The sequence below is a fragment of the Myotis lucifugus genome, unplaced genomic scaffold (assembly GCF_000147115.1).
Source record: "Myotis lucifugus unplaced genomic scaffold, Myoluc2.0 scaffold_115, whole genome shotgun sequence".
NCBI lineage: Eukaryota > Metazoa > Chordata > Mammalia > Chiroptera > Vespertilionidae > Myotis > Myotis lucifugus.
In genome coordinates this window covers 962,523-979,040 of record NW_005871163.1, presented here as the reverse complement: position 1 = coordinate 979,040, position 16,518 = coordinate 962,523, and the positions used below count along the sequence as shown (strand labels likewise).

Below are 16,518 nucleotides of genomic sequence, written 5' to 3'. Positions count from 1 at the left end.
ATAAGGACTTGAGAGAAAGAGAAAGAGAGGAAGACAGGCCCAGTGAACACAGTTAGTCCTAGCAGCGGAGGGAGAGCAGTGCGACCAATTTAGCTGGAATTGTACAAGCCCACCTGGGCTGGCGGGGAGAGGGGGAGGAGGCAGGACAGCCGAGGGAACAGACAGGAGGGGAAGCAAGAGGCTCTACTCATCCTGCAGTGCCCCTCTAGCCTGGTGCCTGCGCCCTCTCCAGGACACAGGTGTCTGTGCAGAGGGTGAGGGGCAGCTTCTCTCTAGGAAATGGGATCTTTCCCCAGTGAGAATGTGGGGGCCACACTCCACCCCTGGATGGAGGCCTCTCCCTGGGGAGTGCTGGGTGCACAGAGGTGAGTCCTGGACCTGCAGCATGGACTGACTGCAGGGGAGCCTGGGGAAGGGGAGACCAAGGGGAAGCCGTGAAGCTGTGCAAAACCAGAGGCTGCCATCGGCCCCAAGGAATTCTTCTGCCCTCGGTGTTGGAACACCCAGGCTGCAGGCTGCAGGCCTAGAGACACTGCTGTTCCTGGGGGCACACGGACTAAGGTGGATGGACTCCCCCATCTGATGGGACCTCTGATCCCGCCTACGCAGCAAATATTCTTTGTAGGATGACCAAGCACATGTGTCATAGACCTGGCTCTTTCCTAGAACTATATGCAGACGTTGCTATGATTACTAAAGCACACTGCTTGCAAAACACCCTGCATCAAGCACCCTGAATTTATGGCAGCATTTGCTATTGTCTCCCCCCAATTGGTGGATATTGAAAGTGCAGCCACTCTCATGTGTGGGATCCTCAAATTGTTTTCAGGTCAGGAAGGGGTTCTTTGTCTTGGAGATTAGAACCACAGGGATAAGGTGACTATGCTAGGATTGCAGGTGGCTTACAAGGGCCCACTGGGTCCTAGGATTTGGCAGTTATTCTATTCTAGGCCTTGATTCTGTGGGAGTGGGGCTCATGTTTGAACTTCTTCTATGTCCTAAGAGCTACCTGGAATTGAAGACATTGGGACCTAAGCGGAGAGAAGGGCCCAGGGCTCCCTCTGTGCGGAGTGACCAGTTCTAGAAGGGGACTTACTAGTGTGGTCGAAGGGGCTGACCTTGGCCTGGTGGGAGGCTCTCCAAATGCTGAAGAGGCATAGCTTCATCAGCAACCTTCTCTAGGCCTGTTTCACTGTAGTTGAAGGGGGATAATAATTCCCCTGAGAGGTCCCTGCCCTGCTAACCCCCAGGGAATCTCCCTGCTTCACTTTTCAGGACCCTCCACGCCTCTATATTGGGGTAAGAATCCACATACTGTGGCCTCTAGTTCATGCCCCAAGGCCAGCAGCAACTCAGCAGCCCTCATCCTGTAGGGTCTCCTTCTCCAGGAAGCCTTCCTGGATGTCTGCCCAGGGATTCAAGCATCTAATTGATAGTCACCAACATAAAGCTTTGTCCCCACCTGTTACTTGAATGTTTCGTGTATAGGAGTCCTGTCTCCCCTGCCAGCAATTTGATGACAGAGACTCTGGTCTCCTGACACTTTGATCCTCCTTCCTTTGTCCTTCTAATGGACGGGGATGTCGTCGTGGTCATTTTTGCATCTCTGGTGCCCAGCACAGTGTCTGACACACAGTGGGTGCTTAGGGACTACTGCTCTTTTCGAGTTTTTCCATTCACTGCGGGCAGGCCTGACACAGTGCTGGACACATGGTAGCCGCCAAATAAAGACTTGGTGAGTGCTTGAGTGAGGAAATGCTAACTGAAGGAGTAAATGGCTCCCCCTGAAATGGAATCCTGTGTCTCCCTTCCCTTGTCACTAATGTCCCGAGACCTTGGGCAGCTCCCTTTCCTTGTCTGTAACAGGAACAGGTTGGACTATTTCATCTTCAAGGTCTCCTTCACTGTGAGAGGAAAAACCATATATGGTTATAGGCCAGCTCCTTTCAATTTATCCCAAGAAACATGTAGTAAGCACCTACTATGTGCAGGGCAAGATGAATTAGACATGAGGCCAGTTGTCAAGAAGCCTGTGGCTTATGGGGGCCAGGGGAGAAGACATGCATACACTTTGGACCCAGAAAACCTGGTGCTGCGCCAGGCACAAGCAATATGCCAGGGGCTGGGGAGGGGCCACTGAGCAGGCAGCTGGGGCCCCCACCCCCTCCCTATCTCTCCTCAGTCCCCTTCTGCATGATAAGCCCCAGGACATCAATCGCTCCTTTGAAATGTCTTCAGGACCATGTTTGGGGAAATTAGCTTTAGAACAGCAGAGGCTTTACCGAAAGGCTGTCCATCAAAGACAGGATTTCTAAGCACCAGATGTCATTAAAATCTTATCAGCGCACCTGAAATTAAGGCAATGAAAAATTAAAGTGGGTTTCTACTTGGCTCCAGCTAAGAGTCTAAGGTGCCAATGTCCTGAAGGGCAGGGCAAGGGGAGCCAGGTCGAAGATTCTGCCGAGGAGGCAATGTCCCTGGCCCTGGGCTGCTCAGAAACTTTCTGCTTCCAGAGAACAGAGGCTGCTCAGCAGCCGGTGTGAATTATTTATCTGAGGACGTCCACTGCCAGCAATGCCTGCATTTCCTTCTCCTGGCTAGTGGGTTCATTGTCGCAGTATATCATTATTCAGCACTTCCTGTATTCAAGGTTTACATTTACTGAGCACTTACTACGTGCCAGGTACTGTTAGCACTTACAGGTATTAATTCATTTAAGTTTCAAAAGGACCTTGTTGTTACAAGGATTATAATTATCTGCATTTTATGAATGGAGAATCCAGGCCCTGAGCGGTTAAAGGACCTGCCCAAGGTCACCAACCGGAACAGTCTGGCTGCACTCTTAACCGCTGTGTTATCCGTATCTCAGTGTGTGGCAGGCAGTGGATACAGTGGTGAACCAGGCGGATATGGTCCCTTCCTCCACAGAGCTGATGGTGGCGGGGGAGGCAGATAATAAACAAATAGCTACTAATCTGAGTTCAGTGACAATTGCGGTTCGCACTGCGAAAGGAAAAACGTAGGGTATTATGAGAATAAATAAAGGTTAAGGGGGTGGGTTGTGGCTGGGGGAGAGAGCCTGGCCAGAGGAAATAACCTTGGAGTTGAAATCTGGTGGAGGAGAAGGCGTTATCAGGCGCAGAGACAGGGAGAGGGATCCAGGCAGAGGGACTACGCCTACGAGGGCCTGGAGGCAGGAGGGTGGTCGGCCTGGGCGGCTGGAATAGTGAGGGATGGGAGGGGGCAAAGAGAGGTGGAGGAGTTGGGCAGGCCCCAGTTTCATGTGGGCCCCAGGCCACCTTAAGGACTCTAGATTTTATATGAATGCCATGGGAAGCCACTGAGGCCTTCTGAGCAGGGACTGATGTGAAAGGATCTGGGTTTTGAAAAGTTCACGTTGGCCACCATGTGCAGAATGGAAGCGGCCGGACGAGAGGGGAGGCGCAGAGACCAAGCAGGAGGCTAAGGCAGTGCCGGCTGAGAGAGAGTGCCTGGTGGGCCAGAGTGGGGGCCGTGGGAGGGAGAAAAGTGATGGATGACCGGTCATGTAGAGACTAGCCCAGGAGAGAGTTCCTGGTCTCCCTCTCCACCATATGGTCTGCAAACACCTACGTCCACCAGGGGTCAGCCTTTGTCTGATTCTTCATTGCTGTGCCCCTTCCTCTTAGGAGAGAGCCTGCACATAGGTGTTCAGTAAATACTTGTTTACTCAGATTGAATGGAATGGAGAGCTGAAGCCCAGGAAATAAAGGGAAAGGTACATATTTAGGAAGCAAGAGGAAGTCATGAAGGCGAGAGAGCAGTCAAGAGAAGAAGGAAAATGCCAAGAGCCCAGTTTCCCAGGACCTGGGTGGTGGCGAGGCAGCAGGGGTTACCTGTCCATCCCGCCAGGCAGCAGCAGTGGCCGGTCACAGGATCGCAGCCATCGGCGTGGCTGCAGTCACAGCGCTCACTGCAGTTTGGCCCAAATGTGCCATCCTGTGGACAGAGGGGAGAGCGAAGTGATCAGACCCAGCTCCCCAGAGCTCCACACACTTCTGTTGGAATTTGATGGCAAAACTGAGCCACTGCCCCACAAGGACGCACAGAGACTGGGGCCGGGGCACAGTGGGAACACTTTTTATAACTGGGTGTCCACACAGCCATCAGGCCCCTTCAAGGAATTCTCTGGCTGCTTTAACAAGAGCATGGGGTTTGGAAGGAGGGAGGTGATGGTCCCGCCCTGCTTCTCAATGGTCAAGCTCAGAGGGCTGTAATGACCATCTATTAAAACTGTGAATGGAAATGCACTTTGCAAATTGCCACACATCAATCACATGTGAGGAATGACTGATTTATTCTTTGTTACTAGGGAAGAGGTGGTGACTAACACGAATTGGGTGCTCATTAGGTATCAAGAGCCTTATGTTCTCTTCACAACGACTCTGTGCAATGGTTCCATTCTACCCACAATTTAGAGCAGCGGTTCTCAACCTGTGGGTCACGACCCCTTTGGCGGTCGAACAACCCTTTCACACGGGGCCGCCTAAGACCATCCGGCATATCAGATATTTACATGACGATTCATAACAGTAGCAACATTACAGTTATGAAGTAGCAACGAAAATAATTTTATGGTTGGGTCACAACATGAGGAACTGTATTTAAAGGGCCAGAAGGTTGAGAACCACTGATTTAGAGGGAAACATGGTTAGAGAAGGGAAGTATCATGCTCAAGGTAACAGGAGGTGGCAAAGTCAGGATTTGCACCCAGGACTGTAGGAGTCATGTGACAACATCACATCAGTTGGTTTAACTTTGTCATATTTTAGACTGAGATCCGGTGATTAAGTCTGGTGGTTGTTGCTGGATAGTGCTTGGTTCAGGCCTCCAACACCCTAATCATAAAATTATAGATGCTGGAAGCAGAAAGAAGCTAAGACATGATCTATCAGGGGATGGCAACTCTGATGGCTTAGTGAGGGCCGTCCTATAGCACCGTATTGCGAAGGATTCTGAAGCTGCACTTGGGCTCAGGTAAACATGCTGAGTCAACTAATGTTTACCGAGAGCTGCAAGGGCAAGGGATGCCACATCACCACATCACCATATCTGCCAAGTATCTGCCATTTTATAGATGAGAGGGCTGAGACCCGAAGTGGGAAAGTGGCCACAGAGAGGTTAGAAGCAGGGCCGAGACCTGATCTACGGTTTCCATCTGTGCTCTTCTCTGTGGACAAAATAACTCCAGGGGAAGGGTGAGGGGGTGCTGGGCCCACAAGGACCTTTCCAGCCCTGGACACTCACCGGGCAGGGCAGCTCGCAGGTGTCTCCCAGCCAGCCGGGGGCGCAGGCGCAGGCGCCGTCTGTGGGGCTGCAGGCCGCCCCGTTGGCGCAGGTGCAGCTCTCGTTGCAGTTCAGGCCCCATGTCCCGCCGGGACAGGGCAGGCTGCAGTCGAGGCCCTGCCACCCTGAGGGAGGGAAAGGCTGTCGGCTCTCCATTCGGGCCCAGCACAGCCTGCTGCTCACTCTCCCCAGCTCTGCACAGGGCACCCTGCCCAAACCCCAACTTCTCAGATCGCTGGGTTAGGACACATTCCACAGAGTCCGCTCCGAAATACGGTTGCCCCGTGCTGGGTGGCTGTGCCGGCTGTTAGGAGAGCTGGGGCTAGAATGCGGTCTCCTGCCTCCCAATTCTCACTGTTTTTGCGTGGGCTCATGAGCCCACCTGGGCTAGGGAACCAGCTGAGGTGGGGAGCACTCTCTCCGACCAGGTGGAGTCAGCCAGCCTGTCTCAGGGCCCTTTGTTTTGGGGACGACCTGATTTCCCACTCTAGGCTGGTCACTGGCCTGCTGGCCCTCAGCTCCGTCTCTCCCTCCCCTGCTCTGTTCTCTGACCCAGGGGGCCGACCCCTGTAGCTGCACCGCCCAAGCCCCCCTCCGCTGGCTCCCAGACGGGCTTGCTGATGGGAGACCTGGCCCACAGACTGGAGGGCGGGAGCAGGAGAGACACCAGGTGTCTCTTATTTCTCTGCCTCGAGCCGCTAGTGGGGCTGCGTCTCCTTCGTGCTCCAGCTCTATTGTGCTGTCCCTCTGTCCATGTCCCAGCTCCACCAGGTGGCCCTCACCCCCAGGAGTGGCAGCAGCTCCTCCCACAGTTGCTAATCTCTGGTCGCTCACCTGCCCTTGTCCCTCCTTCAGCTCTTCTCACACCAGGTAGCGAATCCCCTTTATCTCATTCCCCTATTGAAGCCCCTGGCCTGGGTTTCAGTGGCTGGAACCTGATGTACAGGCTCCCTGACCCTGCGTGTGGGTGGATGGGGCAGGAGCAGCCCAGAACCCTCCACTGGTGGCCCCCTGGGCAGTGTGCACCTCGAGGGGGGTGGGATTGGGAAAGAAGGCACGTTACCTTCCTTGCAGGTACAGGAGCCGTCTACTGGGGAGCAGGTGCCACCGTTGTTACAGCTACAAACAGATGAACAGTTGGGGCCGTAGGTCCCTGCTGCACAGGGAACTGCACAGACCTCTCCCTGGGAAAAGAGGTGAGTTTTGGATCAGAGGTTGCCCCATGCTGGGTGGCTGTGACCGGCGAATACTGACCCTGACCCAAGATGTCCATGTTCTGGAGTCTGTATGTTATCTTACGGGCAAAAGCGACTTTGCAGATGTGAGTAGGGCCTTGAGCTGGAGAATCTTGGATTACCCAGGTGGGCCCAATGTAATCACACGAGCCTTTAGAGTGGTTTTCAACCTTGGGTGCACATTAGAATCACCTGGGAATCCTTTAAAAATCTTTTACTAATGTGGTGGCCCCACCCCATAACAAAGAAACAGAATTTCCAGAGGATGAGGCCCAGAAATCAGGATTTTAAAAAGATTCCCAGGTGATTCTCATGTGCAGCCAAGGTTGAGAACCACTGCTTTAGAAGTAAAAGATCATCAAAGGGGAGCCTTGAGATGTTCTCCACCTGCCTTTGAAGATGGAGGTGGGAGCCACAAGTCAAGGAAAAACGGGGGGGGGGACCTCAATCCTACAACCCTCGTAACTGAATTCTGCCCGCAACCGACTGAGCAGGAAACAGTCTCCCTGGAGCCTCTAGAAGGAACAGCCTGCCACCACCTTGACTGTAGTCCTGGCAGAGCCAGACTAGACTGTTGACCCACAGAAATGTAACATAATACATTTGTTTTGTTTTGAGCCACCGCATTTGTGCTAATCTGTTACGGCTGTAACAGAAAACCAATACAGCGATCCTCACCAGTTGGGGGAGGGTCAGGCTTCCAGACCACAGCTCCAGGATGGGCAAAGCCCCCAGGGAGCTCGACCTCTGAGTCTGTACTAGGCCGCAGCAGCCCAGAATTGAACCCTTCGCCTCTCAGTCTTATTTGATTGTCACCAGCAACCCCAAGACACAGATAATAATTTCCTATTCCTATTCACCTGAACCCCAGAGAAGTTAAATGGAAGTAATAATAGCTAATGCTTATTAAGTGCTTTCTCAATATCGGGCACCCTGCATCCAGCATCGCATTTAATCCTCACAGGACCCTCAGGAGATAGGAACCATCGTCTCAGCAGTATTCGTACTTAATAGACAGAACAGTTGTATGGAGAAGTTAGTGACTTAGCCCAGGTCATGGAGCTAAAAATGGTTGCTCTCTATCTGAACCCAGCTGGCTGCTTACACGTTCTGTTCCCAGGTGCCATAAACTGGCTCCGGGGAACGCATTCTCTGAGATGGGAGGTAGCGAGCTCTTGAGGGGTAAGGGAGCAGGACTGGGCAGAGGGAGAAGCTGCACTGAGGTGCAGTTGCAACAGGACTGATCTTTGGGGAAGCTCTAGAGCTGGGATGGCCCTTCGACTTGTCCCGCCAGGGGAGAGGGAGGGAAAGCCTAAACACCCCACCAGTCACTGGGTCTCCACTGCCCGGGGGAGGGGGCATTTCAGGGAAAGCTCTGGGCTGAGGGCCATTTCTGGAGAGGGGCTCAGCCTGAAGCCCCCAGCTTCCTGCAGCGGGGAGAAGGAAGGCCTCCATCCTAAAGGGTGAATTTGGGCAGCCCACTGCGCAGCCATTCCACAGGCCTCCTTGGTGGGCTATGAGCTCCAGGGGGGAGTTCAGAGTGAGGGCAAGCCACAGAGCAGGAGGCCAGGAGAGGGATGTCAGAGGCCTGGAGGTGGGGGTGGAGGGAGCCTTCAGTTAATCAGAGAAGAGGGCGGGGGGCGGCGCCAAGGCAGTGGAGCGGGAAGAGTGTGGACAAGAGTGCAGAGGAATGTGAGAGTGAAGAATGCTCCGGGGTAGCTGGAGGGCGGTGATTGGTGTCGGAAGGGGGAGGGAGATATTTAAAAGGGGAGTTGGGAGCCTTGAATGCCACGTAAGGGAGTCTGGGACTTGCTCCCTGAGTCCCCCAGGACATGCCTCCCTCACTCAGAACCTACCCTGGAGCTGTCTGCTCTAGAGAAGGTGGTCACTGGGTATTGAATTCCCACTGCATCCCCCAGGGAGTGTCTCCAGCCAGCTTCTGGGGTCTTACACCTAGGCGTACTGTAGGAATGCTGAGCAGATGGGACCAGGAGACAGAGCTTGTCTGGGCCCCACTAGCTGTGTTACACGGGATAGGTTACTGCCCCTCTCTGAGCCTTCGTTCCAGCATCAGTGAAATGACAGGTCTGAAGTAGAGGAGCTCACTGCTAACTCAAAGGTCCCAGGCAGCTGGCCTCACTCCCATTTAGGCCACAGAGAGACCCAAGATTACGTATGAGCCGTCTGAAGGGAGACTCCCCAGCCCTTTCCTCCTCCTGGCTCTCTAGCACTGGCTGGGTCAGGAAGGAGAGACTGGGGAGTGCAGAGTCCTGCACCAGAAGGTTCCACAGTTCCCACTCTTCCCCCTGCCAGTCCCTGGCAGGCCCTGACCAGCCTGGAGTCTGCCAGCACTCCCATTACCCAGATCACTCTAATTTCTCCAAGATTATAAATAGCCCATAGAACATATTTACGCTCTGAGAGCCTTGGTCCGGGTGCAAATTGCATGCACAGTTCATGATTTTCTCTGCATGCGTTTACATTGAGAGCGGCTTCTCTCCTGGTGCCCTCATTCATGTCCCCAGTCCTGGGAGGCCTCCAGGGGCCTGTGTGCCCAGCTGAGGGTCTGCTGGTGGGACTCCAAGAAAACTCTCCACCCTGGCCCTGCTCCAGGGGCCAAGATGCAGAGCACCCCGCTGGAAATACCTGCTCCCCAGAATGCTGCACCTGGGCCCCCTTTCCCCCAGCACAGCCCATGCAAGGATATGGACAGTCAGTGTGTTCTTACAACAGCCCTGGGAGGTCACCAGGTTGAGAGGACTTTTTGCTTCCCAGAGAAGGAGACGGAGACTCAGAGGGCCAGTGAGTTATCCAGGGTCCCACAGTGTATTGGTGAGGGCGAAGGAGCAAAACCCAGACCTTCCTTCCAGAGTCGGGGCAGAGCCCAATGGTTAGAAAACGGACTCTGGTGTCATCCTACCATGCAGCCTTGTGCAATTTACTAAACCACTAGGGGACTCGGTTCCTCATCTGTAAAATGGGAATAAGAATATCCCTACTTCATAGGATTATTAAGAGGATTAAATGAGCTCCTTAATGAGCTCGGTCAGAGCAGTCCTGGCAGTCAGTAAGTCAAGGCCCCACTGTATTACTGTGCCCTGGGTGGTGGGGCTCAGCAGTTAGAGTGTCCAAAGGGTCTCAACGGGTTTGATTCCTGATCAAGGGCACGTATCTAGGTTGCAGGTTAGCTCCCCCTCCCCCACCCCCACCCCTCATGCTGGAGGCAACCAGTCAACGTGTCTCTCTCAGGTAGATGTCTCTCTCTCTCTCTCCCTCTCTCCCTCTTTCCCTCTCTCCCCCTCCTCTTCCCCCCCTCCCTTTCACTCTCTCTGAAAAGCAATGGAAAAAATGTCCTCATGTAAGGATAACGTCAAAAAAAGCTATTACTGCAAAGAAATAGTATCTCTTATGAAAAAATACACAAAAACCTCCAAGGTTTCAGCAGAAGGCAGCTCTGGAGGAGGGATCTACCTCTCATTCACTGAACAAATTCCTGGGCCCATTTCCTGCCTCCTCCTCCAGGCTGGCTCCCTGGTTTCCCTCCTCATAGGTGAACAGCCTGGAACTTTTACCATCACACACCAAGGGCATGGTCTTGGGGGACAGAATGAAGGGCTAACATGTGCCAGGAGCTGCTCTAAGCACTTTCTATGTGTTTGCTCCTAAAAGCCAAAATGTCCAAATGGGGAAGCGGCAGTTTCTAAAATGTACAATTCTGCCCAGCAGGAAGGTGAGCTCAGTACAGCTAACTGAGCACTCCCCTTCCTCCACCTTGATGTCCTGACTCTGACTTGGTTCAAACTCCCCAGCAAGCACAAGTACTAACAGTTAAACTTTTTGTCAAATTCCCTACCTTCTGGCTTCCAACCTGAGGGTCAGGCCTGGTGTGCAGTACATCAGCCATCTCTCACGATTGCCATGCCAAACAAGCCAATAATCAGCCTAACTTCTCAGGTTTAGACTAATGGCTCTGCCCCCTCAGAGCATCCCCCAGCCTAGGCCTAGTGATTCTCAGGGTGCCTGTGCCAACCCCCCAACACACCAGCCATTGTCTCAACCACACACCTCCCCAGTTTGGGGGACCACCAGCAGGCCTTGGTCAGGATGGCCTGTGTGGCATCCAAGTCTACAGGGGTCATTATTTATGTTTGCACGTGCTTAGGTAATCAGTGCACACACCTGTGAGACTCAGCGTGCTTGCCTCTGGGGGTATCTGTTTATACATGTGTACATTCGGGTATAATTTTGTGATTCCTTCCTCGTCCTTCCCTCCTGGTGTGTTCCCTCCCCAGCCTCCCAGCCCTGCTGGGAATTGGGTCCACACAGACACCGTAGTCCTAGCATACTGGGGGTCCTGGTTGGTTCACGTGCCTGCCTCCATCTGGGCTGTGCACTCAGGGAGGCGGAGATCTGATTTTATTCACATCCAGATTCTCAGGGCTTGGGATCCTGCTGGTACATAATGGGCCCTTGATAAATGTCGGTTAATTGAAACGAGATATTTGTGTGTACATGCTGGCTTTTACTGTGGACATAACCAGGAGGACCGGGCACTTTCCATATGCTTTCTCTCTCATGCCAAGCAATTCAACAAATGTTTGCCGAGTGGGGGCCAACTCTGAGCCAGCCCTGGTTGTGGGCTCCAGGGGCACACGGCAGCCTGAGAATTGTCTCTGTCCTTGGCAACTCCCAAGGCAGGGCCCACAGCCATACTCATGCCTGCATCCAACGGTGTTTGTCCACTTATTAACGTCTCCCCAGTTAGACTAGAAGCTTCATGAGAACAGGGATCTTACTGGTCTGGGTCGCCCAGTATCTCTAGCTCAGAACCTGGCACAGAGTGGAGGCACTTTATAAGTAGCGCTGAACAAACGAGTGGTTCCCCTCACACACAGGAAGCAGAATATTATCTGGTCTAAGGACGGTCCCATGCTACCGCACTGATTCCAGGCCTCCCTGGGGGCTCTTGTCAAAAGGGAAAGCCAGGCCAGATCCTGGGCTACGTCAATGTTCCATGCCACACCCTGCCACCTCTTGCCCCAACCCTGCTGGCCAGGCTGAGGGTCAGAAGTATGGCCAGAAAATTACCCTGTTGGCCTCTAGTGAATTCGCTCAGAGAGACAAGACCCTCTGAGTGGAACAGTATCTCAGAGCTGACCAAATCCATCATCTTCATGAGAAGGAGACCGAAAGTCAGAGTGGGTGGAGCTGGGGCTCGCAGGCCAGTGCCCCTCGGGACTGGCTGCAGAGCAGGGACTGTGTCTTATCCAGCCCCTCCCCCCAGCCCAGTGCCTGGCCCACACCAGCCTAAATGCACATCTGTTGATCTGTTTATACTCCTGGAAAAAGGACAAGATGAGAGCCCAGGACAGTGAGCTCAGATCAGACCACACATGCTTCACATAGCCTAGCACCTCTGCCCACTCCCTCGGCCAGAAGTATATCCTCAGGCCCTTTATTGAAGCTGTTCCCCAAGATGTCTACCCAGAATTCACATACATCTTACTGCTGGAAACAGCCTTCTCCTCTGAGAGACTCGTGTCGTGCTAGGTAATAGACAGGCCTGGGTTTCCTTATCAATTATATGTGGCTGTTGAAATCAATCACTCTCCCCAGCATTGACCAGCATTCAGTACCCTCCCTCTACAAAGCCTCTCAATTTGAAAGATGCTGCTGTCACTCTGTGGGGCCTAAGGCATCACGTTTTGAGCAGGTGCAATTTGGCCGGTAACCACATGCCATGTGACTCTGGTGGCAGCATCCTGTCCACCAACCATGACCTAGAAATTCCCATGATGTCACCCACAAACAATCAGAGCTTCTGATCAGTGTATGCTAGTCTGGGATATTTACACAGAATTAATTTAATTCCAATTAAAACAAAACAAAGCCGCCTTGGTGTTTTAGTTTGCCTCATCACAGGTAATGGAAGTTTGCCCACAGGCTTTGTGAAATGTTCAAAACCACTCTTGGCAACCTGCTGCGGGCTTTGCAGGTGTTTAGCTTGGAACCACAGGCTGGGTCATCTCTAAGGGCCCTTCAGCTCGGCTTCTCTAAGCATCTTCTTGCCTACAGTAGGAGGTCTTAACCCAAAGGAGTGAGGACCGGTGGAAATGCAGGCCCAGGGGTGGGAGCCCTCCTGGGCCTCTAAGAATCACACAAGCTGGGTGGCCACCTACTGTGCTAATGTACACAAGCATCTGGGACTGGCCACGGGCCCATTCCTAATGGTGGGGGGACAGTCCCTCAGGCCAGACCTAGAAGGGATGGGTGGGGATCACTTGGTCCACCTGCCTTGCTTTACAGATGAGGAGACTGAGGCCAAGAGAGGGAAAGCAACTTGCCCAAGATCACACAGCCAATGCTGGGCGGAGATGGGTTTGGAACTCGAATTTCCTGGCTCCCATTTCAAGCACAGAATGCTAAGAGCCCAGCTGGGGTGAAACTCTGGGATAGCCCATGCTGCCCTGCTCGAATGAGCAGCACATTTACCACCTACGCACGCAACATCCAGAAGACATGGCTTTGACCTTGAGGAAGGGCCACTTGCCAAGGCCCAGAGGCTTGGGCCCTTTCTCCATCCCAGTTCACCTGCACAGCGCACACCTCACTTCCCACAGGGGCAGGTCCCTGAGGTTCCCTCTTCACTGGGGAAAGCCTGCCAGTCCTGCTCAGTGTCTTCATTCTGTGAATGGGGGATGGATGTGACCTCTTCCTCCCATCCAAAGGCCTGTTAATTATAGATGCAGCATTGGCTATTAACATCTTGAACTTGATTTGAAAGAGCTACTGGCAGAGCGGAACCCCTGGTGCTAGTCCTGCTAAAGAGATGCAAATCTCCCCTCCGCCTCCCACCCGCCTCCTTGCGCGAGGCGGCAGCACAGGCCCAGACCCCGGTGGGTAATGAGTTATATGTTCTATTAAATTTGTTTCAAATGCTGTTTATTTAATTTTCTCCCCTGCAATATGATGCTTTGTAGTTTGGCCCTGTTTGGGAAAATTAATCAGCAGCTGGGCTTCTTGTGTTCATCATCCGTTTTCCTTGCATTGGGCAGGAGGTTAATGAGAATTTTTTGGAGTGGAAGACGAAGATGGAGAGTGGTTGACCCTCCCTCATACGAAAGCGGGAGGCAATTGCGCAAGTTCGTCTCTGGGTCCCCTTAAATATGTTCTTTGGGTGGGAGGCAGAGTAAATGGAATAGAACTAGGTTTTCTAGATCCTGGCCAAGGTGGTGGCGTTCTCCTGTCAGCCAGTGGGAGCTCAGCAGAGAGGACTCTGCCACAGGAACTAGGGAAGTCGCCCCGGCCCATACCTCTTGTTGGAGGAGTAGGGATGGTTTAGGCAAGCAAGGGCCCTGGACCGGGGGCCAGAGTACATGCGTGTAAGTAAGGCAAAAGCCCTGGCTCACGGTGACCTGGCCTCGTTCATTCATCCATTCAATCCATGAACAATTGTGGAGCATCTACTACAGGCCGAGTACTGTGGCGGGGCCTGGGGCTCACTACCCATTACACTAGATGCCATGCGACCTCAAGTCCCTTTAAGTCCCGTATTCTCCAACTTCCAGAGCACGTTTCCCTATTACCTGCCCCTGTGGCACTTACCACAATTGCACTGAATTAAAATTTCATGAGGGCAAGGACTGGGCCTGTTTTATTCAACCCCGTGGCCCTGGCCCTAGCCCAGTGCCTCGCCCACAGTCAGTGCTCAATGCATATGTATGAATTAATCCAGTCATCCAGGAAATGTTTTTTAAAGCACTACTATGTGTCAGACACTGTGTGAGGCCAGGTGACACATGGTGAGCAGAACAGAGCTTGTCCCTACCCTCAGTGGAGTTTACCATGTAGTGGCTGGAGGCGGGTGGGGCACGAGATGAGGCTGGAGCAAGAGAGGGGCTCAGGCTAGTCCCCTCCCGACTTCCGGATGTCCTGCAGGCAGCCTCGGTGGCCTCCCTGGCCTCTGGTTGCTCCTACTCCCCTCTCCCCACTGCTATTCCTGTAGTTTCAGGGCCACCAATGCAGGCTGATTTTTGGTGTCCGATGCCAGTCACCTCAATGCCAGCAGCACACACGGAGTGTGCGTCACTGTTTGCAAAGCCCCTGGCCAGCGTCTGCTCTGCCACACAGAGTGCCAGCCTCGGGCTGCTGCCTCCCCCTGCCCACCCTTCTCAGTCACCCCACTCCCAGCTCCAGGTCTGAGGCAGTGGGATTCCCAGGTGGGAGCCTCATTTGCGATTTTCTAGGGAGAAAGAGTGACACACGATCCACAAGAGCACAACTTGGACAGAATGCCAGCCACGCAGGCCTCTCAATGCAGAGCAAACCTCGCCGGACCTAATTAGTGTGCCACTGGTAAGGCAGCCCCTGCCAGCGATGCATGCTGGGGAGAAGAAACTCTGCATAAGACATGAGGAACAGGGAGCCGGAGAGAGGAGCCGGAGAGAGGGCACAGCCATCCCCACTTCTTCCTCCTTGTGCTGAGGGAAATGCCCAGGCCCTTGCGGCTGAGCCACTCTGTCTGGCTCCCGTGGGGGATGGGTGCAGAAGGCTGATGGTTAGGCCTGAAGTCCCAGGTCTGTCCAAAATGAATAGGCCGTCAGTGACCCGAGGCTGCTCTGTACAGCTGTGCAGGCTGTACTCGGAGGTGCCACTCCCATGACGTGTGCGAGTGGGCTTTGTATCAGTGGTATGACAGCTGTGGGTGGGGTAGGCTTAGCATCTGCAAGTTGGACATTTGGCCAGAGAGCCCCCAGGGTGACCTGGTCATGGTGGCATGGGTGTGGTGTGCATGCTGTGAGGGCTGGGTATATGGGGTGGTGCATGGACACTGCAGAATGCAGACCCTCTGGTGTGGCTGGGTGGTGTGGGCCCAGACAGGGGCCTGCAGAGCCCGAGGGTGACAATAGTGACAGTGACAATGTCCCAAGTGGGAACCAGATGGTGGGGAAGAGAGGGTCCCGCAGAGGCCAATTGTTTACTAAGGTCCCAGCAGAACGTGGCACATTCACAACGTAGAGGATGCCGCTAAGCTTCCTGTCAGTGAATATTCTTGATCACGCTGAGTGCAGGAGGCTGTACCAGGCCTGGGAGCGGGCTAGGGTCAGGAGGTGGCAGGATGGGGAAAAGGGTAGCAACACAGGGGTGATCAGGTCGACTCGCCCCCCAGCAGCTTTCTGTTCAGTGGAGAAACAGAAACATCTGTTAGGACAGAAACATCCTCACTGTGCCAGCAGAGTGGGCGTGCCAGCGTCGGGGCTGAGGAGCAGCAGGGGGACGGGAGCCCGGAGGTCAGAAGGCCCAGCCAGGGAAGCCTGCCATGCCAAGCTTCAAACTTTGCCCTACAGACAAAGGCAGGCAAGTCAGCACTGTAGGAAACCCCTCCTCCAAAGGCAGGAATCTGGGCCACTCCTTTCTATTTGAGAGGCCGAGAGCCCAGGCTCGGGCAAATCCAACCGCTTATCGATTGTGGAATCATTAAAAAAAAAAATCATAGACCAAATGCAAAGCAAGTTCTAAAGTTGAAACCAGAGAAGCTTTCACCAGGGAATGAGAAAGGAGTGAGGGCGAGAAAGGTTGCCTCTACTGTCCACAGGGTCCATCCCCCCTGTCCCCCAAGTCCTGTGAATTATCTAGGTCTTCATAAAGCTGGCTTCCTCTGGATTCTTCTGGCCCCTGGAGGTTTCTCAGCCAAGTTCTCATAGAATGCTTCACCACACATAACTGGGGTCTGGAATGAGTCCGGGGGGGGGGGTGGTTTGAAGGGAGCTCAGTTCAGATCAGCCCCCTGCAGGAAGGAACACAGTGGCTTCCAGCCTGGAGTGGAGACTGGCTGGGGGAGAAGGGGCAGGAGGGGTTCCCCAGCATCCTCTGCCTGGGGAGGGGCTCAGCCCTGGGCTTGAGAGTGGGAAGGGTAGAGATGCTCAGAGTTGGGTGACCTTGCCGAGCCTGTTCCCTT

General features: G+C 53.7%; 1 protein-coding gene across 1 annotated transcript in view; it reads right to left on the bottom strand.

The window, feature by feature from the left end:
• Positions 1-16,518, bottom strand: part of MEGF11 (multiple EGF like domains 11) — a 246,887-nt gene that overhangs the window by 27,480 nt on the left and 202,889 nt on the right. Inside the window, 3 exon segments of the mRNA XM_023757800.1 lie at positions 3,876-3,978; positions 5,287-5,450; positions 6,389-6,509. Of these exon segments, the coding sequence (XP_023613568.1) occupies positions 3,876-3,978; positions 5,287-5,450; positions 6,389-6,509 (388 nt within the window).